General features: G+C 45.5%; 1 protein-coding gene across 4 annotated transcripts in view; it reads left to right on the top strand.

Moving 5' to 3' along the window:
- The first annotated feature begins 489 nt into the window (after positions 1-489).
- FBXL18 (F-box and leucine rich repeat protein 18) overlaps positions 490-27,391 on the top strand; it is a 52,687-nt gene continuing 25,785 nt past the window's right edge. Inside the window, exons 1-6 of one of the 4 annotated variants that reach the window (XM_030212012.1) lie at positions 490-820; positions 2,656-2,770; positions 5,582-5,779; positions 17,533-19,073; positions 23,272-23,490; positions 25,127-25,353. In XM_030212012.1, coding sequence (XP_030067872.1) covers positions 5,585-5,779; positions 17,533-19,073; positions 23,272-23,490; positions 25,127-25,151 — 1,980 coding nt within the window. In that variant the 5' untranslated portion in view covers positions 490-820; positions 2,656-2,770; positions 5,582-5,584 and the 3' untranslated portion in view covers positions 25,152-25,353. Of the gene's footprint in view, positions 821-2,655; positions 2,771-5,581; positions 5,780-17,532; positions 19,074-23,271; positions 23,491-25,126; positions 25,354-27,391 lie in introns of those variants that run through there. The other 3 variants (XM_030212009.1, XM_030212011.1, XM_030212010.1) reach the window with 3 other exon arrangements.

Below are 27,391 nucleotides of genomic sequence, written 5' to 3' on the forward strand. Positions count from 1 at the left end.
GCAAATACGTTTTTGTTTTTATTTTCTGACTTCTCTGGTGAGCAAAGTAATGGAAATGCTGCTGAAAACTGTAGTTCTGGAATCCAATGGATTATTGGACCCAAGGCACTAAAGTTTCAGAGGTTTTTGTCGGGTAAATCTGATTTCTTTGGGTGATCAGAGATCCATCAAAAAAGCACACTAGATCTGGTAACAGGTCTGCATACTAGTCGTCACCCGATGATGCTTCGTCACGTCAACAGATTCCAGTTTCGGATTGGACATGATGATGTGTCTCGTCTCGTCTCGTCTTTCTTGCTGCACCTGCACTGGCTGGGGCCTGCTTACAAGTGGGAGGAGTCAGGCTACCGTCTGCATGACGTCAACTTACAACCTCTCCCACATCGAGAATGAGGCTTGAAGTTGAAACGAGCATCAAGCCTCATTCTGGATATCCAATAGTACTGCTTCTCTCTTCTCTTTCCTATTGGATGGAGCTCAAGAAAGAATGGCATTGGACAACGAGAGAAGCTATTGAAGCCCCAGAATGAGGCTTGAAATGCAGCTGAGGCCGGAACAAATAATTCTCGTTTGAATAACGCCCCCCCCCCTCCCCCTCAAAACACGCTTAAAGTAGGCCAAAAATCAGTACCTACCAACTTTAAAATCAGCCCAACTGGGCCGGCGGGACAGTGGCTTGGCTGCGCGTCCTCTGACGCAACTTCCTGTTTCCGGCAAGGCGGGATGCAGAGGGAGAGAGAAGGTTAGGTGTGTGTGTATCATCATAGGGGTCGGAGCACTGGAGAAGGAAACCTGTGGGATTGTTAGTGGACGACCTCAGGTATGACTTGGACTGGGGGGGGGGGGGGGTGTTGAGAGAGAGAGATGGCAGATCACGGGGAGGGGAGGCCGGTCCCCGAATGCGTGTGAGGAGGGGTTGCTCAGAGTGTGAGTCCGTGAGGTCACCACAGCTGGTTGGGTGGGCTCTGAACCCCTTCCTCTCACTTTTCCTCTCACTCTGGGGCCCGCCTGAACCTGGGCAGCAGCTGCCCCCCTTCCCTCTCCTCCGCCAGGTCTCCCACAGAGTCTGCTGCATCTCCTCTTTGGGAATCCTGGGGTCAGAGCATTTGTTTTGGTTGGAGGGGCCAAAACAAAATAAACTGGTGCTGCGACCCAAAGCTCTTGATTTATAGTATTTACTAGTAAAAAAGGCCCGTTTCTGACACAAATGAAACGGGCGCTAGCAAGGTTTTCCTCGGAGCGTGTGTGTGAGAGTGACTGTGTGAGAGAGAGAGAGTGAATGTGCGAGTGGTGTGTGTGTGTGTGTGACAGAGAGAGAGTGAGACTGGGTGCGAGTGTGTGTGAGAGAGAGAGAGAGAGTGAATGTGCGAGTGGTGTGTGTGTGTGTGACAGAGAGAGAGTGAGACTGGGTGCGAGTGTGTGTGTGTGAGAGAGAGTGAATGTGCGAGTGGTGTGTGTGTGTGTGACAGAGAGAGTGAGACTGGGTGCGAGTGTGTGTGTGAGAGAGAGAGAGAGAGTGAATGTGCGAGTGGTGTGTGTGTGTGTGACAGAGAGAGAGTGAGACTGGGTGCGAGTGTGTGTGTGTGTGAGAGAGAGAGAGTGTGTTCCAGGGTCCCCCCACCCTCTGAGTTCCAGGGTCGTTCCTCCCTCCAAGTTCCAGGGTTGTTATCCCCCTCCCTCCCTCCGAGTTCCAGGGTCGTCCCCTTCCTCCCTCTCTGCCTTTGAGTTTCAGGGTCCCCTCTCTCCCCTGCATTCATCCATATGCAGGCAACGTCCTCTGTGCCCTGCCCCCTCCATCCATCTATGTGCAGCATCTCTCCCTTGCCCCCCTCCCTCCCTCCGAGTTCCAGTGTCCCATGGAACTGGGAGGGAGGGGGGACGGAGAACGTTGGAGGAGTGACGTCAGCAGGTGGTTACAATCCCAGTGAGGCACATTGGAATGTTGGAGGAGCAAATTATTATATTAGATATCCCACAGTATTCCCACCCAAAGGCAGGCTCAATGTGACGTGCAGCAGTTTCAAAAATGTACAACAAGCATTGTCAGAAAGGGAAAGAGAAATAACCGAGGAGGGTAAGGGGACCAGAGTAAAGGCTGACAGTGTGTTGTTGTTATGAATAAGGTATTGGTTGTGGAACAGTGAAACCACAGACAGACTAGTTTTGGCATAGTTAAGTCCACAGTAGTTTTATTAAACCATAAAATATTTTGGGGTCCCGTTATTAAGCTGCAGCAGCAAGTGGGCTTAGTATGCCCTTGCACAGTTTTTTTTTTTTTTTTTTGGTTTCCTGCATGTTAAGGCCATTTTTACTGTAGCCATAAAAACGGCCTGGTTTTTGTTTTGTATTAATGGCCATGCGCTAATGTTGACAGCATACAGCCATCACAAAAAATTAGCACATGTACTTACCGCCACCCATTTTATAGGCAATAAGGGCTCATGCACGGGTCCTGTGCTAACCAGTTAGCTGATTAACACAGGAACACTCCTTATTCTGAGAGACTTTTCCCCCTCCCCCTTTTTTTTTCCTTTCTTTTAAGATTAAGATAATGGTCGTACTGTGGCCCTAATAGCTCATCCCAGTCTACTGCCTATGTATGCCTATGTTTGTTTCACGCCTCTTTTTTTTCTGCCTCGCTTTGTGCCTTTCCAGTGGTAGGTCTCCCTTCTATACTACCTGCGTGGAGAAAGTGGCAAGTTAAGTTACGTTCCTCACAGACAGAGGCACTGCAGGCTGTGGATAGAGGCTCCCAGCTCCAACTCTGCAGGTAAGCCCTGCTGACAGCCAGCAGAAAAGCAACTTTATTTTTAGTTATCTGGTTAGTGAAGTCTTCTTCCCTTTTCATTAACGGGGGACTAGTCGGTGTATTTTTTTTTTCCCGTTTGAGCTCTTTAGTTCTCTAATTTCCCTCTTCCTTTCCTCCCACCCCAAACCTACTGCCTCTTTCCTTTGTCTATTTTCTTTCCTTTTCCCTTGTTTGTTCCCCTTCCCCCCCCCCCCTCCTGTGGTGAGTTAATGCCATTTCTTCTTTTCAGGCCTCTTTGTCGGAAAGAGAGCTTGTTGGTTCTCAGAGTTCTTTGAAATTGGTTATTTTTTGTCCTATATGAGTCTAAAGAACCTCATTGACTTCCTTCCAAGCCTACTAAAAAAGTTAATGCAGTTACAGAGGTTTTGTGAGTGTTAGGAAGCACTGGCCAGTTTTAGTTTTATTACTAGCCGTTGAGCCCGTAAAAACGGGCTAGTATGGGGGGGGGGGGGGGTTGAAAGCCCCCCCCCCTGCCGCCGAGCTTGCCGCTGCCCCTCCGAGGTCACCGCTACGCCCCCCCCCCCCCCCCCGGAGTCGCCGCCACCCCTCCACCCGGGCCGGGCCCTCGCTTCGCTATTGAAACAGCGCGGGAACGCAGCACACAGCTCAGATGAGCTGCCGTCCTTCTTCTCGGGACACAGGCAGGGAAGGAAGGCCGACGGCAGCTGAGCTGTGTGCTCCGTTCCCGCGCTGTTTCTATAGCGGAGCGAATGCCCGGCCCGGGTGGAGAGTGGGTGGTGGCGGCGACCTTCGGGGGGTGGGAAGTGGTAGCGACGGCGGTTTTGTCCCCCCCCTTGCGCAGTAGAGACCCTCTCTGTCCCGCCCCTGTCATCACGTATTGACGCGGGGGCGGGACAGAGAGGGTCTTTACTGCGCATTTGTGAGTGAGTTCGGTCACTTGCCGTTTATATGTTTGATTCCAGGTCCTCTATTTGGAATTTTCCCTTTTACTCCTTTTCTCCCGCTTGGTAAAAAATAAGAGCAAGAAGGGATATAAGGCTGCAGTGAGGTCACAAGGCATTAGCTACCTCACCTACACTTCCCTCCCACAATCAAATCATGGGCACCTTGACCCTTCCTCTTCTGCTGTTGCATTAGATCCTTGACTTTGAGTGACTCTGTCATGACAAGGGTTGAAGGAGTGCTGGCCACCTTCCAATAATGTAGCACAGGACAAAGAGTACAGGAAGAATTACCCCCTCAGCAAATGGAGAGATAATTAGTTTTAGAGAGATTTGCGATCCTCTAGCTGTGAAAGTTACCCCCAAACACCAGGCTGGAGGAGATGAAGTGGTGACCAACCCTGGTAAGAATTCTAACCCTCAGCCCCCCCCCCCCCTTTTGTATTAGTGCCCCTTCGCCCCAGCTCCTTGGTCAGTGGCCAAAGTGATAAAAACTCTACATGCAAGGAAAGAATTTCCCTGAGTAAAGGGGGTAAATGTGTTGCTAAAACTAAACATCTTAAACCTCCCTCCTCCACAGCTGGAGAAGAGAAAGTTCATCCTCTCCTCCCTCTATCCCACTCCACTGAGCATTGCTGTAAAGTGCTGTTATGCAGAGATGGTGGCATCAAGCACACAACCACTTCCATCAAATCTTAGTTTCTGGAGAAATTGTCATTGGCCTTGGGAGGGTGTTCACACCTGTCAATGAAACGTGGAGTAAGATGCCCAATCCAATGCTAGCTTACTGTGATGTGCACTCTTATGTCATTGCCCTCACTCTGGTGGCCAGAAGGGTAGCAAGTAAAGCCATGCTGTGGAGCAGAGGATTGTAGTGAGGTCGATCTTCCATTCGTTGGAGTCTTTTGAAGCTCAGGGCACCAAGGTGATGGTTTCAGATGTGCTACCCTAGCTCCAAGATGTATTGCTCCTAAGGCAATTTTCAGCACCTTTAGGAAACAGGTGCGGTTGGTGTTCAGAGACAGTTTGGGAGAGGCAGAGGGGAAAACATTTTTAATTTCTTTTGGGGAGAAACACATTTTAAGTTCTTTATGCACCATGGGGGGCTGTGCTGTTTTTGTGTAAGCAGCTAGGGTGTGTTTGGAAGGACTATCAATAATTGAGTCATGTTGGACATCTCAAAATGCAAGAGCACCACTACTTCTCCTTGTGGAGGGGCTTCCTTTAAGTCCCCCACCCCCAAAAAGAAAAAAAAACCCAAGTTGAAGGAGGCAGCCCTGGAGGAGGAGATCAAGGCCATCAGAGTGACCCAAGGAAAATGCCACCCCTCGCCTTCAGACCAGCATCCTGTGAGAGGTAAGGTAGGGTCACAGATTGTTGTGCAGATGGTAATAGTAGATAACCACGATAATAATATATCATGTGTCTAGGAATAGTCACATCAAATACCCAGTCCAAAGTTCAAGACCCCATTATCTACATATTTACTGACAAAGAATATAGTCCATGCAGAGTATGTAAAATAATGGTTTATTTAGCAGAGCAATAGTAAAGATTTCTTAAGCTCCTAATAATATGTATGGCTAATAAAAGCAAGCACTGTGTCCTGGTCTAACGCACACACATAATTTAACATCGTGTGACCTGCAGGTGGCAGTGCCGTCGTTTCCTCCTTTGATGAGCACAGGTAACAGTAACAGCAGGTCTGGTTGCAGGAGATGGAAGTGGCTGGCTGAATCCATGGCTTTTATATACGGTTTATTACATGTCCTTCAAGTCGTAATAGCACAGTGGAGGATAACGGAGGATGACTGGCTTGTTTTTCTTCTTCTTTGGGCTTTCTGAACTGAATTGCACTACTTTGTTCTAGGAGATGCTGAGCGAGGAGAGTAGTGAAGACAGCAACATTAGTCCAACAGAATTGTCGGATGAGATCCTTTTGCACATCCTGAGCTATATCCCCAGCACTGATCTTATCCTGAATGTCAGGAGGGCATGCAGGAAACTTGAAACTCTGTGCCTGGACAAGAGTCTGATACAACATGTGCTGCTCCGCAAGGAGTATCAGGTGAGGACGAAACCCAGTCAGTCCAGAAACACAGCATGAGGCAATTCTTGCCTGCTCTGGGATGAGATAGATATTTAAGTTTTACTAAATCTAGATTAAAAGAATGTCTGCAGAGAATAGTAAACTGTTTTAAGTGTTGGGTTGTGGTTAAAGCAGAAATCAAACTAAATTGAGTAGAAAGGGGACATTAGGCCCATTTAGGGTCTGATTAGCGAAGGAGATTTTCTCTGATTTGTGTTTGTGGGGATCGGTGGGAAGCTTAATAAATCAGACTCCCAAGTCTTCCCAGTTACTGTACAGAAAGAGGAGTTTAAAGCAATTATTCTGTCAGATTATGTACAGATCCATATTCAGTCTTGGCAGTTGGCAATTTTTTTTAACCACCGACTCACAGCTGCAGAAAATAATCCCAATATTCAGTGCTGGTATTCGGACAGTGGACAGCGATGAATATCCAGATACTGTGGTCGGTGCAGTAAGTATCCAGATAGTGGTAGTGAATGTTGCCGTATCTGGATAACTTAGGAAAGCCATAAGTTATTTAAATAGTTGTGCAGAGTACTGCAGCTGTCTGGATAATTGCTGACTCCACTCTACCTCTACCCTGACACTATCCAGATTGTGCTGAGTCAGTCTATAGTGATATTCAGTTGCACCATCCGCATAGTGGTGCTGAATATCAGGCTGATAATTTCATTTTATTCCGGAGGATTTTATAAAACATTAAAACCCAGTGGTTCCAAAACCTTTTCGGTTCACGGCACCCTTCATGTCTGAGCAATTTTTTGTGGCACCCCTCTTCCCCCCCCCCCTCCCCCACCACTACACAGGTCTTTTTCTGCACGAGTATAATATTGCTAGGGTGTCCCTATAACCAGCCCCTCCAAATGACACACGGATTATGATTTATAACAAACTAGCCGTTAAGCCCGTTAAAACGGGCGAGATTTCCAGCTACCCTCCTCGCCGCCGCTCCCTCCCCCCTCTGTGCCGGGCCCCCTGCACTGACATGACAGCGCCTCTCACCTCCGTGTGAAAGCTCTGCTGCTGCCTGCACCGTTTCCACATGGAGGTGAGAGGCGCTGTCAGGTCAGTGCAGGGGGGGCCTGATACAGAGGGGGGCGCGGGAGCAGCGGGGGGGGGGAGGGTGGAGGTTGGTGCGCTCGGTGGAGGGTGGGTGGCGGCGGCGGCGACTCTGGGTGGGTGGGGGGAGCGGTAGCGGCAACCCTGGGGGGGGGGGGAGTGGTGGCGACGGTGGTTCCCTCAGTCGCAGGTGCGCAGGTTCCCTCTCTGTCACGCCCCCCGTCATCACGTATTGACGCGGGGGCGGGACAGAGAGGGTCTCTACTGCGCATTTGCGAGTGAGTACGCCTCTTTTCATTTATATGTTTGATATATGAATCCAGGAACTGGTGGGTTGTGTCCATTTGTCTGTTAGGGACAGGATGGGCCAATACAGGGTTTCCCTGTCTTAGTGCTGTGCTTTGTCTGTGTGCCGGTTGGGCAGCAAGCTACTGCGTCTGTGGGACTCTGCTTCTCCTGTGGACCACACTCCTGCTGTTCGATGAGTCCCTGCCTTTCTCTTTCAGCGCGGGAGTACCGTGCTTTAATATGGCCAACGCTGGCATTTGAAAGCTGTTCCCGCTGCGGTGGCAGATGCTGGGCAGCGGGATTATGTGTGGTGGCGTGTTTGAACACTGGGGAGGGAAGTGCTGAAGTTCCCCTTCCCCGAGCAGCCTTTTCCCCGTTGGCGTGGCCCTCTCTTCTCCTGATATCAGCTCTGATCCTTTCCTGCCCTGCGGCCTTGATGTGGGCAGGGGAGAGGGGCGGCTTCTCCTAAAGGACCTTGTGTTCCATTAGAGACTGCTGGTCCAGGGGATTCCCCTTTATTTTCTTCAGCCTTTGGTTTCCTTTACCAAAATCACTGTTGAGTCAGAAACTGTTTGCATGTAGCTGGGGCAGTGGCACAAATTCTTCTCAAACTGCCCCCACTATGCAAGGGTATCCAAGCAAAGAACAGAATTACTTTAAGCTGTTTCTATATCTTCTGAGCAGGATCAGGTCACTTCACTGGCTTCCAATCAGATACCGCATTCAATTCAAGCTTCTCCTTCTTACCTACAAATGCACTCAGTCTGCTGCCCCTCACTACCTCTCTACCCTCATCTCCCCTTACGTTCCCACCCGAAACCTCCGCTCACAAGACAAATCCCTCCTCTCAGTGCCCTTCTCCACCACCGCCAACTCCAGTCTCCGCTCATTCTGCCTCGCCTCACCCTATGCTTGGAACAACCTTCCTGAGCCCCTACGCCAAGCCCCCTCCCTGCCCATCTTCAAGTCTTTGCTTAAAACCCACCACTTCAATGCTGCGTTCGGCACCTAACTCCTACCGTTCAGTAAATCCAGACGGCCCCAATTTGACTGCCCCTATCGGACTGACCGTTCACTTGTCCTTTAGATTGTAAACTCCTTGAGCAGGGACTGTCCCTCTATGTTAAATTGTACAGCGCTGCGTAACCCTAGTAGCGCTTTAGAAATGTTAAGTAGTAGTAGGATCTCCTCTGCTCTGGGAGCCTTAATTTGAACCTTTCTTTTTAAGAGAGCTTGGCCTCTGTAGCCCTTTTCGTGATTGGGGGAGTTTTTATGCCCGTCTCGGGCAGGTGGGTTCTAGAGGGCTAAGTTTTCCAGAAGGAATCTGATGGTCCTGCAATGTGCCTTGTTATTTTCGGGATGCACGTCAGCCACTGGGGCTTCTTTGGTGAGTTCTCTTTTCTGCCATCTTCTAATCTCGGCAGAATGGTTATTCCGCACCAGTGCATTTCCAACATGGCCTCAAGTAGAGAGCTCCGTAGGTAGATCTGATGGTGTCCCGGCTGGACGCCCAGGTGTCTTCTTTCTTCTGTCATCGGAGAGAGGGTGATTCGGCAGGGCTGGTTGTTCTATTACATCCTTGGCCAGAGGACGTTCTTCGATAGTGTTTCCTCTCTGCAGCCGAGTTCTTTTCAGATCGCTCTCCACCGGGGTCGAGTCATTCTGGTAGCTCCGGATTAACCACGGCACCCTTGGTATGCGGATATAGTGAGGCTTCTGGTGGTGCCTTTGTTTTGGATCCGCTTGACTCTGGGCTCTTCGTTCTGGGTCTGCTCCTGAGTGAATGAGCCCTCTCGCTTTGGTCTTACGGCCTGGTGTTTTGAGGTCGACTCTAAGGAACAGAGTTCTTTGAATGCAATGGTTACTGTTCTGTTACAATCTTGTATGTGGTCCACGGTCCACTGCAACCGCGTATTCTCAGGTGTTGAGGATTTTTTGAGGCTGGTTGCGGCCTATGCTTGGTCTTCATTGTGGGTGTCTGTTCCTCAGCGATTGAGTTCTTTCTGCAGGATGAGTTGCAGAAGGGCCTGGCCTTGCACTTGGTGCATTTCTTGCAGAGTGCTTTGCTCCTCCGCTACTGCGAACTTCTCCTCCCTGCAACCTCGTTCGTATTCTCCGAGTTTAGCTTGGGGTTCCTGGTCTACCGAGCATTGCTTCGGACTCCTTTTGTTCCTTTGCAGAATGCTTCGCTTAGGAACTTACAAGCAGTGTTCTTGGTCGCCAATTCTTCGGCACGCAGAGTGTCTGAATCTTTAGTGCAGCCATTCCAAGCTGTTTTTTCTGCAATTTGCTGAGTCTGGAGTGACCTTACTTTCGGTTCCTTTTTTCTTTTCCAGCTGTGGTTTGGCTTCTCTTTTTCAGCCTCTTTCTTCCCTTCTTTCGGGAGGGGGATTTTCACATGGAGTACATGGCGCTTTGTCTTCTGGATGATCAGATTGCTCTCCGGTATTTGCAGATGTTGCATGTTTTTCAGCATTCAGATCTTCTCTTTGTCTTTGTCGCTGGTTTTTGCTGTGGAACGACAACCTCTGGTCTGATCTGATCTTTTTTTTTCTCGTTGGATTGCAGATAATTTGTGGATTTTTTGGAAAGGTTGCATCCCGCCGGTGGCATTCCAGGTTCGTTTCACGAATTTGCTATCTACTTCTTGGTTGGAACGGGTGTGATTTCACTATTCAGATGCTGCTTTTCAGCGGCGGTTCTGTCTCGGGGAGTGGCGACTTCCCACCCTACTTAGGGATTGCTTTGGTACATCCCACCAGTTCTTGGATTCATCTGCTGCATACGCTAAGGAAGGTAAAATTATGCATTAGCTGCTGATAATTTTCTTTCCTTTAGTAGCAGCAGATGAATCCAGGATCCTGCCCTTTGTCAGCCGCGCTTGTTTTGCCCATCTGTTCTTGTTCTGGTCTTTAGTTTCCAAAAAAAGAAGAGAAAAGAGACCAGAAACCACTGAAGAGGACGCCATCACAGTCGTTTCTCTTAAGTCAGACTGACAAGTTTTCTGTTTTGTATGGTTGGTGAGGAAGGCTTCCTGGTTTCTTGTCTGATTCTGCTTGGTGATGAGATGTACTGAGGTGAAGGAGGAGCTGGCCGTCTGGTATCACTGCCTTCAGCTTTGTAATCTCTATCTCCACCTGCTGGTAGATGGACACAACCCACCAGTTCCTGGATTCATCTGCTGCTACTAAAGGAAAGAAAATTATCAGCAGGTAAGGCATAATTCTACCATATTAAACTTTTTGGGAGGTTGCATGCTTGTCTTAAAGGTTTGGAAGTAATTGTGTGTGTGGAGGGTTGTTTTTTTTCTTTTTTCATGGTGTGTTAAAAAAAAAACCTTTTGTCTTTGAAAAGCTTTTTGTGTAAACATTTGTAGGGTTTTCTTGTGTGTAATGATTGTAATAAAGGTTCCTGTGTTTGCCTGGGGTTCGTTCCCAGCGCTGTACAGTTACTAGGTTATGGGCTCATTCTTTAAAATCTTGTTTGTACAATTCCTGGTTTGTGCCTCACATAAGTATTTTGTGGGGTATTCTTATTCTGCAGTGTGGTGTGTTTTTTTTAAAATTTTCATCATTAGCTAACATTTACATTTCTTTGATATGGTGGTGTATCTTTTGTAGGGATGCTGTCTTGTAAAGCTTCTCTTGGCTACTTGCTACTTTAAAATATTTTTAATGTTTGATGCATTTTGGAACTTATATTTTGCAAATTCTGTGCATTATCAGTACAATATGTATTATACTTGTTTCCATTTTTGTATTGCACTCTGCCTTGATCCTATGGTCGGTTAAGCAGATAGGTAACCAGATGAAAATAAAATTGTTTTGATAATTTTGGTGATTGTTGTGTACAGTAGTTATTAAGGGCGTTCAAAGGGCAAAAACCCTGCTAATATACATTTTTTCGGCGTAATAAAAGATAGTATCAAAATGTAAGGCTTAAAGGGTAGTTCTGTAATTGCAGCATGCCGAGTGCTAATTCTATAATGGCATCTGGGTACCAAGATTGTTTTAGAAAGCTAGCGTACATCAGCATAAACACGCTCACATTTAGGTGTGCCCACCCACTCATGTCAAAAACAGGCCTAAATGCACCACTTTACAGTACTCTGTAGGTTACGTATATAAATGTTGGTTCTGCCCGTGCTGCTCCCCTATGAATGCCCTTTGCATTTACACGCAAAGTGAGTTGTTCACGTCATTTGTAGAACAGCTGAGTGCTTACCTAAAATGTGCAAGTGTACACATAACCCATGTAAGCATTGGTACTCTATATAAATTTTAAGCATGCAAATAAAGCTGAAATTTAGAATGGGGGGGGGAGGTGATATTTTTATTACTCAACTAGTAAAAAAGCCCCGTTTCTGATGCAAATGAAATGGGGGCTAGCAAGGTTTTCTTCTGTGGGAGTGTGTATGTCCCTGCCCTCTCTCCCTTCCCCTGTGCTGTGTGTCTCCTCTGCTCTCTGTCCCCTCCCCCCTCTGAGTCCTTCACTGTTACAGAGAGAGCGATTTGATTTTCGTGCTTTGCTGTGTTTTCCTTCACTGTTTCTGTTACAGCCAGGGCGGGGCAGACACTCATGGGGAAACCGGATATCTCTCCCCCTTCACACATCCGGCTGGAGGCTTCATTTAGAACGTTGGTGGTGCCTTTTATATATATAGAGATATCTTAAATTCAAAGGAGGAAGCAGTAGAGCCAAGACTTGGGCAAGTCGATGCTTCTTGTGTGTATGTGTGAAAAGTGAGAGCCGTCAAAACCGGAAGGGGGGAATTGGAATTGCCAGTACACAGTGTGGCGTATTTTCAAAGCACTTAGATTTACATAGTAACCTGTGGGACTTCGTAACTTTTGTAAGTCTTAAGTGCTTTGAAAATGAGCCCCAGTATGTCTCAAAATAAACCATCTGTGAGCATCTTACACGTATCAAATAAGTGCAAAGAACCTCTCAGTCTCCGATACTCAGAAGCAAAGTGAATGGTGAAGGGCATTAGCGCCCAAATTAACCAGTGCACAATGCTGAGGGGTCCTTACTGCGGGTAAACAACAGTGCTAATAGCATGCTAATGTAGTCAAAAGGATGTAGATGATATTTCCCATTCCCTTCAATGCTCAGCGAATAGCGGGGTGAACAAGGGTGCCCTTACCGCTGTAAACCCTATGGCAGCTCGGAGCTGGCATTAGGGTGTTTGTGCTGAAACGGTGCTTGACCTCGCTCCAGCAATCGCTCTTTGCTGCAGGTGCACAGCAGATGGATGCTGGACCCTTCTTGCCTTTCCCCAGTGGTATCCAGAAAGCAGAGGAGGTGGGGGAAGAATGTGCCGTGTCTGTCCGGACCTCATTTGCAAGCATGCACGCCAGGCTTGGCTCTTCTGAGCACTGGCCCATTATTTAGAAGGTTGCAGCAACTTTTAAAGAGCTTTCTGGCTACAGTTGCTATGCCGGGGGGAAGAGTTCCTGCACTGGCTACCCAGTTTGACTAGGCATGTCCCCCCTCCTTAACTTCCCAATGCTCAGTGCTAACAGTGTGCATAAAGTTTGCCTACTATTAGTGTTGAGCATTGGGAAGTTCTTTTTCGGCGCTTTTGTGCATCGCCAGAGTTTTGAACATCAAAGCCTCCAGTATTTTGCTACTTGTTATAGTCTTTTCAGACTCAAACACAAACAACTTCGTACCCTCTTCTCTGCTTCTATTAGCTTTAATCAATTGTGGGAACCTGACCTTAATTCAGCAATAGACCATGCTCTAGAATAAACCCCCGGTCTTTAAGGAACTTCTGCAGCTTCTTTCTCAATGTTTCAGCAGTATCTAGTTACGGTATAGATGACATGAGATGTGTCATGATACTTACTAACAGTGCTTTATATTAGTCCATATTCTCAAATGGTTTAGTCACTGTTTGTTTGAAAAACAGGCCCAATCAGACTAAATAAGCACTCTTCTCAAACTCGTGGCATTAATTTTTCGACCTTCCTTTTCGGTAGAGCATATGCTGTGGGCCCTCCTGGTGTTACATCCCTCTGAGCCACAGCAGCCACATGGACAAATTGTCACCTTCCCCTCTCTCCCTCTCCCTCCTGTTGTTCCTCTTTCCCTTCTCTGACGCTAATTCCTGTATTTTGTATTAATGTTGTTTAATAGACTATTGTACGCCACATTGAGCCTGTCCATGGGCGGGAATAATGTGGGATATAAATGTCATAAATAAATAAATTTTTACCTCATACCACCTCCCACTACTCCTGTCTACCGAACTAATCCTAGCCCTTACCTTTTTCCTCCATATTTCAATTATCTAGTTTAAATCACTAAATGGGTTGTTTACTAAAAGCTTGGGTTATCTGCAGCAGGGCTCATTTTATTCCTATGGGCCCTGCTGCAGATAACTCGAGCTAAGCTTTAGTAAACGGTGGGGGGGTAAGTATTTAATTACGTCTGTCCCTAACTTCAGTTTTACTCGTCTAACATTATATGATGTATTTTACTTTCTGGTAATGTATTTTGAACATGTTCATGTTTTTCTAATTGTTATGTAAGTCACATTGAACCTGAGTTCTACTCGGGCTAATGCAGGATATTTTTATTTTTTATTTTTGTCACATTTGTACCCCGCGCTTTCCCACTCATGGCAGGCTCAATGCGGCAGGCAATGGAGGGTTAAGTGACTTGCCCAGAGTGACAAGGAGCTGCCTGTGCCTGAAGTGGGAATCGAACTCAGTTCCCCAGGACCAAAGTCCACCACCCTAACCACTAGGCCACTCCTCCACTGTTGCTTCTATTTGAGATTCTACATGGAATGTTGCTATTCCAACATTCCATGTAGAAGTCGGCCCTTGCAGATCACCAATGTGGCCGCGCAGGCTTCTGCTTCTGTGAGTCATACGTGCAGGACGTCAGACTCACAGAAACAGAAGCCTGCACAGCCTTCTACATGGAATGTTGCTAGTGGAATAGCAACATTCCATGTAGAATCTCCAATAGTAGTAGCAACATTCCATGTAGAATCTCCAATAGTATCTATTTTATTTTTGTTACATTTGTACCCTGCACTTTCCCACTCATGGCAGGCTCAATGCGGCTTACATGGGCAATGGAGGGTTAAGTGACTTGCCCAGAGTCACAAGGAGCTGCCTGTGCCTGAAGTGGGAATCGGACTCAGTTCCTCAGTTCCCCAGGACCAAAGTCCACCACCCTAACCACTAGGCCACTCCTCCACATTTAAATGTCATAAATAAAATAAATCTGAAAGTCCAGGTGTTCCACATTTTATAACTGATGAAATAAGTTGAACATCTTCAGCCAAAACATTTCTGGTGTTGGCAGTGCAACGGCACTTGTCTACGACAGGGGTTTTCCACCTAGTCGTTGAGACACGTCTAGCCAATACAAAACAAACTCCTTGGGACACATCTAGCCAGCCGGGTTTTCAGGATATTCCCAATGAATATGCATGAATGAGATTTGCATGCACTGCCTTTTATTATAAGCAAATCTAGCTCATGCATATTCATTGGGAATATCCTGAAAACCCGGCTGGCTAGATGTGTCCCAAAGGAGTGAGAACCCCAGGTCTGCTATGCATTTCACACATTCTCCAGCTCTGATTTTGTTAAAACCTTACCAAATGTTTAAGTCTTTGATGAGAGAGGTCTTGTGAATTATTTGAAAAGAAGATATCAAACAAAGTTACTATTTTTGAGCAGCGCTGTTTTGAAAGAGATGATTACCTGAATGTTGACATGGAAACAGCATATGGCTCATTGACACCTGCTCAGCTTTCAGAGCTGCTTTTCTGTCAGAATTCTTAAAATCTGATAAAGCAAGAGTTGGTCTTTGTCTTTTTTTTTTTTGCTGATTAGAAACTTCTGTCATGCTAAATCACTGCCAGCAATAAAAAGGATGCATCTGTAGCTTGCCAGGCTTTATACTGTTTTCTCCCAGATTCTGCTGCCCCACTGTTAAGAAGGGCCTGTATATAACCCATGGGACCATTGCAGAGTTTGTTTTGTATTAAAATAGCCATACTGTTTTTTTGGGTGAGAAAATATGGATATACCCTGATGTGGTAAAAACCACACAGGATAGGAGAAAAGCTTTTCTTTTATTTAGAGAGGATATTCGAAATTTGGGTGCACGATTTACCTTGTCTTATCCGTGTAAATGCATGATAACTTATTTGGATAAAAAATATGTGTTTTTTGAACCTGAGCAGCTGAAAGTTTTTTTTGTAGAAATGAAGAAAATAACCAGATAGACTCTGATGTTAAGAGAACTTGGTTTAACGAATGTATAATGAGGAGTAAATCAGGCCTTTTATTTGTTTATTATAAGTTACCTTAGATTGAAATCCACCAGATTTTTCCTCACGCCCCCACAATATTCACATTGGTGGTCTAAGAAAGAGTATTGATTTTTCCTTTTTCCCTTTAATTTAAAGGAGTTGATATTGTATACTTTTGAAAATTATACGGTCTGTTTTTCTTTAACAAGAGTTTAACTTGTATTATATTGAAATTATAAATAAATTAAAAAAAAAAAATAATAAAATAGCCATACTGGGAGGAAAAATTCTTTGATATGGAGACTAATCTATGCAGTTGTAATCGGCCTTCTTTTGGGGGGGTTGTTTTACATCATTTGTAACTACATACAATAGTTTCCCACATGTTATAGTCTGCTGAGTTTTTTTTGTTTTCAGCCGTCTCCTTTGGAAGATATCCCAGAAATGGAAGATTTTATAGCACAAAATATTAAGTGTTGGAAAGTGTGGGTGAGCTTAAATATGATGGAAACCGTGATAGTTTTATTCAAAGGGTAAAGTAGTTTTGCAAGTTGGTGATTTCTTACTGGAAAAAAGTAGGCTGCATTTCTATTAAAATTTTTAATTGCAGGGCACAGCCATTAGTCCATTGGAGGGGGGCACTTTAATGGACTGGGGGACACATGCATTCCCCCCCCCCCCCCCTCAATTAGATATCATACCTTTACTGGTGGGGATCCTGAAACCCCGCCAGTCAAAGAAATCCACTGCCAAAGCGATCCCCTTCGTCCTTGTGCTACCTTGGGAGCGAGGAAGTCAGTGCAAGCATTGGTGGCTGCAGGAACCCCACTGACTTCCTCGCTTCTAAGGCAGTACGAGCAGGAAGGGGGTGATTCAGGCAACAAATTTCTTTTGGGGGGGGGGGGAGGGGAGGGCTTGAGCTACCCACCAGCCATTGAATAGGTACTGCAGCTTTGAAGGGGACCCAGGTCTCCAAGGCCCCTCCCCTTCCCTGTGTCTATGCCACTGATTAAAGGCCCACCATCTCCCTTCCTTCTGCCTCCAGGTCCAACTCTCTCCCTTCCTCCCCTCTACCTACCCCTAAGTCCATTATTTCTCTCTCATCCCTCTCTCCCAACCCCCCCCCCCCCCCCCCCCCCCCAAGGCCAACATCTTTCTTTTTCTTCCTTCCCTTCACCCTCTCCATCCCAGGTCAGTTATCTCACTCTGAGCCCAACATCTCTCCATCTCTCTTCTCCTTCCAAATCTGTTCCTCTGTCCTTCCTTAATGCACAGTCCATCATCTCTCCCTCCCCGTCTTTCCCTTCCCCCATGCCACCTGAGCATTCATTCATTCATTCATTCTCTCTCCCCTCCCTGGCCACCTGAGATTTTCTCTTAATTTTCCCCCTTCCCATCCGGTTTACCTTTTCACTGTTTTTTTCAGATTTTAGGAAGTCTTCGGCCCTGCATTAGCCGCAACCATAATGAAAAGCTGCTCGCACTGGTCTTCCCTCTGACCCGTTCCACCCCCTTCTGGTGCAGCTTCCTGTCTGGGATGGGTCCAAGGGAAGGGCCGGTGCAGGCCACAGGCATCGTTTCAATATGACTGCCACTGCTGCATGGCCGAAGACGTCCTGAAAGCTGGGTGGTGTGGGGAGGGAGGGATGTCAGACCAGGCTCAGTGGGGGGAGGTGCCGGAAGGAGGCAGAAAGTCCATCCTTAAGCACGATAAAAATTTTTTAATCGCGATTACTGCTTGTTTGATCGCAGCATTAACCGCAATTTAATGTGCAGCCCTAGATAAAAGGTACCTCCATTAAACATTCTTTTACTTACAGTATGATAAAAGGGTTTGTGTTTGGAATACCTGTTGCTTTTATAACTTCTCTATTTAAAGTTAAATGAATCAAAATCATGCAATATGAATTTAGTGCAATTAGCAATGTATATTTTAGTGAAGCAGGACACTTTCTTGGTTAGCGGTAGTTTAAATGAGCAGACAGTTATAGGGAACACTCATATTAGCCTCGCAACTCACTTCCTTTTTTCTTGTGATTAGCAAAACAGACTTCTGGCCAGTACTTGACTGAAACTGTTTGTTTGTGTGTGAGGAATGCAGGCCAGCGATGACCACGTGAAGCAGCTGCTGAAGCAGATAGGTGGCGCTATCCAGGTACTGGACATGAGCAGTTGCTACTGGTTGTCTGGACAAACCATTGACCACGTGACGAGGTGCAGGAACCTGGTGAAACTGAGCTTGTCTGGCTGCAACCTCACCTCTATCCGCCTTTCAAAGATTCTTTCAAACCTGCAGCACCTCCGTTCGCTGGCTATCGACGTGTATCCTGGCTTCGATGCTAGCAAGTTGAGCAGCGAGTGTAAGGCCACGCTAAGCAGCGTGCTGGAACTCAAGCAGACGCTGTTCACACCGTCCTACGGAGTAGTACCTTGCTGTACCAGCCTTGAGAAACTGCTGCTGTACTTTGAGATCTTTGACAGGACACGAGAAGGTGATTTAATGTCTGGCCAGCTGATGGTGGGCGAAAGTAACGTTCCCCACTACCAAAATCTCCGCTTGTTTTATGCCAGGCTGGCTCCTGGCTATGTGAACCAGGAGGTGGTGAGGTTATACTTAGCAGTGCTGAGTGACAGAACGCCAGAGAACCTCCATGCGTTCCTCATTTCTGTTCCTACCAGCTTAGCAGAGACCGGAGCCACTAAAAACCTTTTGGACTGCATGGCCAGAAACGTCTCTCTGGATGCGTTGCAGTTGCCCAAGTCTTGGATAAATGGCTCTTCCCTGTTGCAGTACATGAAGTTCAGCAAGCCTTTCTACTTCAGCTTCAGCCGCTGCACGCTCTCTGGGAGCCAGCTCATACAGCGAGTTATTAATGGCGGAAAGGACCTTAAGAGCTTGGTTAGTTTGAACCTTAGTGGTTGCATCTACTGCCTGTCTTCGGACTCCCTGTTCAGGAAAGCGGATGATGACATTGATAGCAGTATTCTGGAGACCTTGGTAACCTCTTGTCCCAAGCTTAAACATTTGAATCTTTCTGGCGCTCATCATCATAGTTCAGAAAGTACAGGAAAACACTTATGCCAGCTTCTGTCATCTCTGCGACACCTCCGGTCATTATCTTTGTCTGTCTGTGCTGTTGCTGATCCTTCTGGAAGCGTGGACAGACTTCCTTCCCAGACTATGGCTAATGCGGTGCCTTGTGGATTTGGGAAAAAAGTTCGAATTGGAGTGCAGCCCTACCCCAGGAATACTTCTGAGCAGGACAACATGAAGTTTTCTGTTTTTTGGTGCTTTCTGGGCAACGGCTTGTTTTTGGAGAGCCTGGAATTGCTTGGATCCAATTTCTCCTCGGCCATGCCTCGGAACGAACCAGCGATTCGGAACTCGCTTCCTCCTTGCAGCCGATCACAGCAGGTTGGAGATGCAGAGCTCGCCGCCATAGGTCAGCTGGCGTTCATTCGAAGTCTTACCTTGGCTCAACTTCCTGGGGTCATGACGGGATCCGGGCTCATCAGCATTGGCTTGAAATGCCAACAGCTACAGATGCTCTCTTTGGCAAACCTGGGCATGATGGGAAAGGTGGTCTATATGTCTGCCTTGTGTGAAATGCTGAAACATTGCAAACAGCTAAAAGATTTCAGGTGAGGACAAGCTATACATCCATCCTTCTCCCCCCCCCCCCCCCTTTGAGTTGTGCATTATAGACGTGGTAAAGGCAAAGTTGTGATAAGTGATGGTTTATCAGCCTTGTATCTAAAACTACAGTACAATATGTGTTGTTGTTCCACATGAGAAATTTTGGTTTTTCTTATTTTCATGCAAGAGCTTGAAACGTTCTCTCTTGCTAAAAATATTGATTAACACCCAGTTTTGCTGTCATAGAAAGCACAGGTAAGTTAAGCAATAACTTGTGTAGCCAGATGAAGATCCAACTCCATTTCCTCGAACTGTTTAAAAGTTCACTTTTTGGTATATATTAATTTTGCCTAAAATTGAGAAATATATAAATGTTCAAACTTAAAAGCCAACTGGAGGGTCACTTAAATAGATAATGTATGAAAAGGTGTAGAGCTTGGGTTAAAGTTTAATTTATTTTGTAAAAACAAGTGTGCAAGTTTGTATATGGAATAACCATCTTCATTAGTTACACTAAAAAGAACATCACAAAGATGGGGGGGGGGGGGGGGGAGTTAATTTGAGGAGTATGGGGCCCTTTTACTAAGCCGCGTCTACGCGTACCCAACGCACTCCAAAATGCAGTTATTGCATGGCTACTGCGTGGCTCTTGCGGTAATTTCATTTTTTCCATGCGTCTTAAAAATTTTGGATGCGCGCCAAGTGGCATTTGGCACGCGTAGGTCATTACTGCCCGGTTACCGCTTGAGACTTTACCGCTAGGTCAATGGCTGGCGGTAAGGTCTTAGGCCCAAAATGGATGCACGGCAATTTTCATTTTGCCGCATGTCCATTTTCGGGAAAAATAGAAAAACTGGCCTTTTTTACAGGCGCGCTGAAAAATGGGTTGGCACACGCCCAAAACCCATGCCTACACTACCGCAACTGAAAAAGGACTAAACCACAATATTTGATTAAAAAAAAAGTATTTCTTAATATTCAGAAAGTGGTTTGAGAACACTGTGGTAATAATTATATGTGAATAATGGAGAAAAAAAGCCTCTGTAGCCCCGGTCAAGATTTTTCATTTATATGACTCACGGGGTGGACTCCATTGGCTGAAAACCCCCCTGTTCTTTTTTTAAAAAATATTTATATGTTATACAGTTACTGTTTCATTCGTGTATAACCTTTTTTAATTGAGCATAAAGCACTTATCTTAATGTATCCGATGGGTTCCCGTTTCGGCTTTATCAAGGAAACAGACCTCGTGCTTATGCTGTTTTTGATGCAGCGTGACTCCTCTCCGCTGTTGGCAAGCCAATTTTCAGCGCATCTTAGTTAAAGGACCCCTGTATTTGGGAAAGAAACATGTTCTGAAGTCCTGGGGTAGATAAAACAATCTTTCAGACGTAAAAATATTTTAAAAGGTCCGAGTACTGGAAAGTGTAGAAGTACACTTTTTTTTTTTTTTTTTTTGTACTGTGAAATCTGATAGTTTTAAAATCTACTGTTTGGCGGATGTAACTGAAGATGAAACCCTCAGTAAATGGCGTATATATGATTGTTTTCAGGTAATCTTGAACTTCCTCCACTTATTACATTTTGCACGTGAAGAATAAGGGTGGGAATTCTTTTGCAGGTACTTACGTACATGGAACCAACGCTGAAGATCTGTTACAGGCACTCATAGCTTTCACACTCAGATACCTATAATCCTCCTCGGCCCATTTTTTGCAAAACCTTGGTAACTGAGATTTTGCACAGGTTGCATCTTTCCAGTGCAGTATTTGCTACACTTCTGCTGTTAAAAGCAGAGACGTGGTGTGGACAATTTTCCTATGCTTTGTGGCCAAAGAAAATATTTTTACATTTCTCAAAAATAGTTTCATTTAAATTCATTAGTAACGGTGAATGGCAAGCGTGGCAGTTCCAAGCTTTGAATTCATTTAACTACATTAAGAAGGTAACTGTGAGCCAGTGCAGAGAGCTTGTGGATCTTGGGTACTTTTAGCTTGGGCTTGTCAATAGAAATCGAACAAAATAAAACATGGAAAAGAAAATAAGATGATACCTTTTTTATTGGACATAACTTAATACATTTCTTGATTAGCTTTCGAAGGTTGCCCTTCTTTGATGTCCCCATGCATACCTCCTACCCACCCCCATCCTCCCACCCTGTCAGACTGTCATAGTAATGCTTGAATGTTTTCACTTATATACACTGTCAGCTAGCACATTTGCTTATTTCCGATCTGACGAAGAAGGGCAACCTTCAAAAGCTAATCAAGAAATGTATTAAGTTATGTCCAATAAAAAAGGTATCATCTTATTTTCTTTTCCATTTTTTATTTTGTTCGATTTCTATTGATAACCTTTAAGAGTGGACTAACACGGCTACCACACCTCTGAGCTTGGGCTTGTAAACTCATTTTTTCTCTCAAAAATTAGTTTGCCACTGGTCATAAACTGCAACCTAAAAAAAATAAAAATCCTGGCATGGGAGAAAAATCTTGCAAAGTAAATTTTTCCACAGAAACATTTTACCATTTATCCATATTGTTCTCTGTGTATAAGTTGTTGTTTTTTAAATACTATAAGCACATTTAACTAAATGTGTGGAGGTGTGGCCTAGTGGTTAGGGTGGTGGACTTTGGTCCTGGGGAACTGAGTTCGATTCCCACTTCAGGCACAGGCAGCTCCTTGTGACTCTGGGCAAGTCACTTAACCCTCCATTGCCCCATATAAGCCGCATTGAGCCTGCCATGAGTGGGAAAGCGCGGGGTACAAATGTAATAAAAAAAAAAATATGTGCCAGACAAAATGCCAGATCACATCACAAAATCTGTTCGAGTCTTCACGAGAACTTGCATAGTGCTTTGGATGGACAGCTGGATAGTCTAAATGATCTGTCTGCTACCCTCTTCTGCTTCTATGCCTAGTGGTTGGGGGCTGCGTACTGCCTCATGGCAGGTCCCCGAGTCAGCCCTTCAGTGCTCCACTGGAGATTCTGTATAGGCAGTTGACCCAGTCCTTTGTGGGGAAGGAATTGTGGCACCTGGTGGCCAGATTTAAGGTCTGTAATTATGGGGTTCCCTAAGGAGCAGTGGTACAGGGTTCCTGGCCTGGGATTATCGCTCTAGTGACCAGACTGGGTGTGTTGGTGAAATATGAAAGGGGGGGGGGGGGAGTCCCCAAATAGCTGTGAGTGAAGGGTAACTATTGCAATGCACTATATGTTGGCTGTAAAGAACAGACCATCAAAAAACATAATTGTTGGGTCCGTGGCTTAAACTAGTAGAAATTAAATCCCTGGTGCATAAAAGTGGTGCAAGGAAGCTATTAATGTTTATTCGAGGTACAGAGAGAGAGTGTGCCGAAGATTGTAATGAGTTTATGTAGAAGACAATCTATAACTCCATTTCTTTAGTCATTAGGTTACTCTCCGTTTTTGGATTTGAATTTTAGATTTAATTCTTTGGCTTTTTCAAATCTGAGCTCAAATCGAGTTAGTCTGGGCTTACAAACCAAATTGTACCAGAGGTAATGGGGGTGGGGGTGAGCCTCCAGAACCTTAATCTCAAGCCATCTGGCACCACCAAGTTTCATATTCTCTCTAGTACACTGACACCTACTGTTGCCTCAGCTTTGCTCTCAGACAGCAGTGAAGCAAGATCATGAGTCTGGAATGTCCACCTTTAATGATGCCTGAATGTTATCTGCAGGTGATAAAGTAGGCAGAGCAGCAATGGTACAGGCAGCGGCAGTAGCACCAATGAATGAGTTACTTGTACCATTCCAACTCCCAAGAATAGAGAAAGTGGTACTTACTGCTCCTGCCATCTCTGCTCATTGAGATGCCTTATGATAACTCAGATTTTGGCTAGTTGGGGGTTGGTGGCACGGCCACTTTCTCTGGGTTACCCTAAACCTCCACTGGTGTCGGAGGGGACTCAGATTGCACTGGCCACTCAACCCAGTTATGACTCTTAATGTTAATGCAGCTCTCAGGCCAAAGTTTGCCCACCCCCTGCGATAGGCTAGTCCTCCAGCTGTCTGAGTTGACGAGTAACGTGCTGCTTTCAGCATAGCTCTGCTATAAATTGATCCTGTTGGCTTTGCAGTTCATTTCGTGCTGCCGTGTAGCAAGTCTAATATACAGAATAAACAGACTCCCATTGTTCTCCCCTGTTATTTTATTTCTACTTGTTGTTCATTTTCTAGGCTTGAACAGCCGTACTTCACTGCAAACGGCCAGTTTTTCCAGGCGCTAAGCCAGTGCTGTTCTCTCCAACGCCTATGCATCATATCTCGGAGTGGAACCTTTCAGCCAGATGCAGTAATGACATTCATGGCCGGCTGCCACAAGGTTGTGGTATGCCATATGTTTACGAATGACACTCTCACAGCTTGCAAAAGCCTTCAGCAGTCTCTTATACGGAGGTGAGTGGTATATTCTCTACGGTTCTGATTGCTTAGGATTAATGTGCCAATCTCCAGGGCTCAGATAGAAGACCCAGGTTTAGTAGGTACGGACTAGAGAGTTGCACGGGGACGGAAATCCAACCCGTCCCCGTAGGGAATCTAACCCATCCCCGCCCGTTCCCACGGGGAATCGTACCAGTCCCCGCAGGAATTTAACCTGTCCTCACCCAGTCCCGCAAGAATTTAATGGTACATTAAAAAAAAATTCCTCTCAGCTCTCTGTCTCTGGGTTCGAGTCGCAGCACTGCAGGCAAGGAAGGAACGGAAGTTGGAACACTCTGGTGTGCACATGTAAGACTTCTCTGATTCACTGTGTGCTGAGAGGTCACCACATGCATGGACCTGTAGGTCAGGTGACATCCGATGCTCGTGCCTATGTCAGAGCTGAGGGTTTGCGCATCAGCCCGGGAGCAGAGAGGATTAATAGTAACATAGTAAATGACAGCAGATAAAAACTGGATCGGTCCATCCAGTCTGCCCAGTAGTCACAATCATTATCAATTCATGATTAAATCAACAATAAATGTGATATTATATACTTGATTATGGTCTTTCTGGGACATAGACGTCTGCCCAGCCCTATCCTTATGTTCCAACTGCTGGAGTTGCCCTCGAAGCCCACTCCAGCCTATTCATCTTCTCATTTGCTGGACACAGATCGTAAATGAAATGAGATTGAAGGGGGGCAGACTCAAGAAAAATGTCAGGAAGTATTTTGTCACGGAGAGAGTGGTGGATGCTTGGAATGCCCTCCCGCGGGAGGTGGTGGAGAGGAAAATGGTAACGGAATTCAAACGTGTGGGATAAACATAAAGGAATCCTGCTCAGAAGGAAGGGATCCCCAGAAGCTTAGCTGGTGGTGGGAGGCAGGGCTGGTGGTTGGGAGGTGGGGATAGTGCTGGGCAGACTTATACGGTCTGTGCCAGAGCCGGTGGTTGGGGGGCGGGGATAGTGCTGGGCAGACTTATACGGTCTGTGCCCTGAAAAAGACAGGTACAAATCAAGGTAAGGTATACACAAAAAATGGCACATGTGAGTTTATCTTGTTGGGCAGACTGGATGGACCATGCAGGTCTTTTTCTGCCGCCATCTACTATGTTACTATGTAAAAGTCTGTCCAGTACTGTCCTCCTGTTCCAGCCACTAAAGTTGCTGTCTAAACCCTTTCCAGCCCATCCTAAACCAGATCGCCATATACGAGAGACAGACCATACAGGTCTCCCGGTATCGGCCCTAGTTCATCACAGCCTAAAGGACAAGTCCATAGACCGCTACTAAATGGACTTGGGGAAAAATTCACAATTTCGGGAGTAACTTGTATAAAATGTTTGTACGTTTGGGTAGCTTGCCAGGTGCCCTTGACCTGGATTGGCCGCTGTCGGGGACAGGATGCTGGGCTCGATGGACCTTTGGTCTTTTCCCAGTATGGCATTACTTATGTACCATCTAAGTGTCACTCGACACATCCACACACATGCAGCCATTTATGTTTAGGTTTTTTATAACTTCCATTTTCTAATTAGAGATTCTCTGTGTTCATCCCATGCCTTTTTGAATTTCATCACCATTTGTATCTCTACCACCTCCTTAATAGAGACTTTACACATCTGTGCTGTTAAAGCAAGGAGGAGGAGACAGCACTCAAAAAAACTTAGTACTCAGTAGGTGACAGGCTGGCGCAAGTGCAACATACACTTCCCACGAGAACCCCCAAGGAACTGCTTCCGTCCCCACGGGATCTGTGCAGAACTGCTTCCGTCTCCGCAGGAATCCCGTGAACCCCGTTCCTGCGCAGGTCTCTAGTACGGACAGCAGATAATGCGAAGATTGCTGTTATTTTGGTTCACAATCTGTATGAAAAGCAAATAAAAAAAATAAAAAAAAAACCCAAAACATTTTGTCTAAGGCCAAAAATTTCAAGCTTGCCGGAACTGTAAATTAGTGCGTTTGTGTCCAGATCATTTTGTGTGTGTGTGTGGGGGGGGGGGGGGGGAATGGTGCATTCTTCCTTCCCAACCTCAATTTCAAAGTTACCGTCATCCCCCCCCCCCCCCCCCCCCATTCAGGGCATGTGCCAGCTATCTGGGTCTTTAGGGTTAAACAGAGGGCAGAACTGATTCAGATGGCAGGCCACGTTTGGGTCCTCTCTGTGTCCTATGAATAACCTCATTTCCCATTCAAGTTGGCACCCTTTCAGGAGAGAAGTTCTTTCTGCTCCTCTGTCTCCTCTCTTATTCATCTTTAAATTGTCATCGAAAGATGACAGACTGTTTTCAAACATGTACTTGTAGGGGAAAAGTTTGGCATATAAAGGCAAAAATAGAGGTTTATCCTACTTTAACAAAGTAACGTGTGAAGTCCAACTGGGAGTTGTGGGAGGTCACACTGATGTGGAAATCACCAAGACGTGTACAATAGATAATGACAGGACCATCAACTTTCCTGATCGGGAGGTAATTCTATAAGAGAGCATTTTGCTGAAAAGTTCAAAAGAGTGGCTTGTATAAAGTTAATAGAGAGGCATATTTTCAAAGCACTTAGCCTTCCAAAGTTCCATAGATTTCTATGGAACTTTGGAAGGCTAAGTGCTTTGAAAATATACCTCATAGGCACCTATGGACATTTATAGAACTAGCCCTAAAAGTGCCCAAATTCTCACCCTCAAAGTTACACCTGCCCTGAAGAAGGTGTAACTTTATGCATGCATCCATATATTTTGTAAAGTTAAGCACATGCATTGCTACTAAATCTGCTTTGGCAAAACTACGCTCTGCTCCTGGGAACTCTGTGATTTGTGTATATGGCTGTGTGATATTATGAAAACTGTTTTTTTTTTCACAAAGAAAACAGGATTTATACTTGGATAAACCTTAGCACACAGTGGGGGTCATTTTACCTAAGTTCCTGTTGAGCCACTTATTATTACTAGACACAGGCAATAAATCTTAAAAAAAAAAAAAAAGAGTTGGGTTTTAAAATGAAAGACATTTATCGCTAGTAATGTTTGGCTAGGATTGGGCAGAGTTCTGATATGCCGTCAAAGCTGTTATATATATAAACGGTGATCTCTTGTGAAGTTAGTTGTGTGTCAGTGTATTGGGATTATTTAAAACGTGTGACCTTATACCAGGAATTCAGTTTTGGTGTTTTTTTTTTTTTTTTAGTTAGTTGAGAAAATTAATACGACAAACAATGCAGTGTTTACTCAGATGAAACTTTTTTGACAAAAAGATTGAAATAACAACAGCCTGTCAGTCTTATAAAGCTGTTGGATTTTGAAGTATTTCTACCTGCATCATATTGGGCTTAGCTTTACATCAGACTCCTGAGGAAGGCCTTCGCGGGCCGAAACACGACTCGTGTCGAGTCCTGGATGTTTAATAAAGGTGTTAGTTTTGACATCGTCGTCTGCCCTCTCTTTTGTCACCCTTGTTGTGACTGCTTTGTCTTTGTGACCACAAGGGTTGCTGTTCTTCTGTTGCCCTGCCAAATAGTATATACTATGCCATAGTTTGTATTGTTCGAATATTTTTACTGCTGTAATTGTTTTGCTTATGTTTGATTTATTCTGGCCTTGAGTGAATTCTTTCAAAAAGGTGGTAAATAAATCCTAATAAATGTGTATATATAGCTCACACGGTGTTAGTTTGAATTCAGTTGCTTCACAATTTCCCTTTATGGAATAACCTTATGAGGTATTTATTTATTTGTATCATTTGTATCCCACATTTTCCCACCAATTTGCAGGCTCAATGTGGCTTACATTTGCCGTAATGGCGGTTGCCATTTCCGGGTAACAGAATTACAATGGTATTGCGTTCAGGTGCATGCATACATGGAACAGATCTTGGTATATAGA

The sequence above is a fragment of the Microcaecilia unicolor genome, chromosome 8 (assembly GCF_901765095.1).
Source record: "Microcaecilia unicolor chromosome 8, aMicUni1.1, whole genome shotgun sequence".
Classification (NCBI taxonomy): domain Eukaryota; kingdom Metazoa; phylum Chordata; class Amphibia; order Gymnophiona; family Siphonopidae; genus Microcaecilia; species Microcaecilia unicolor.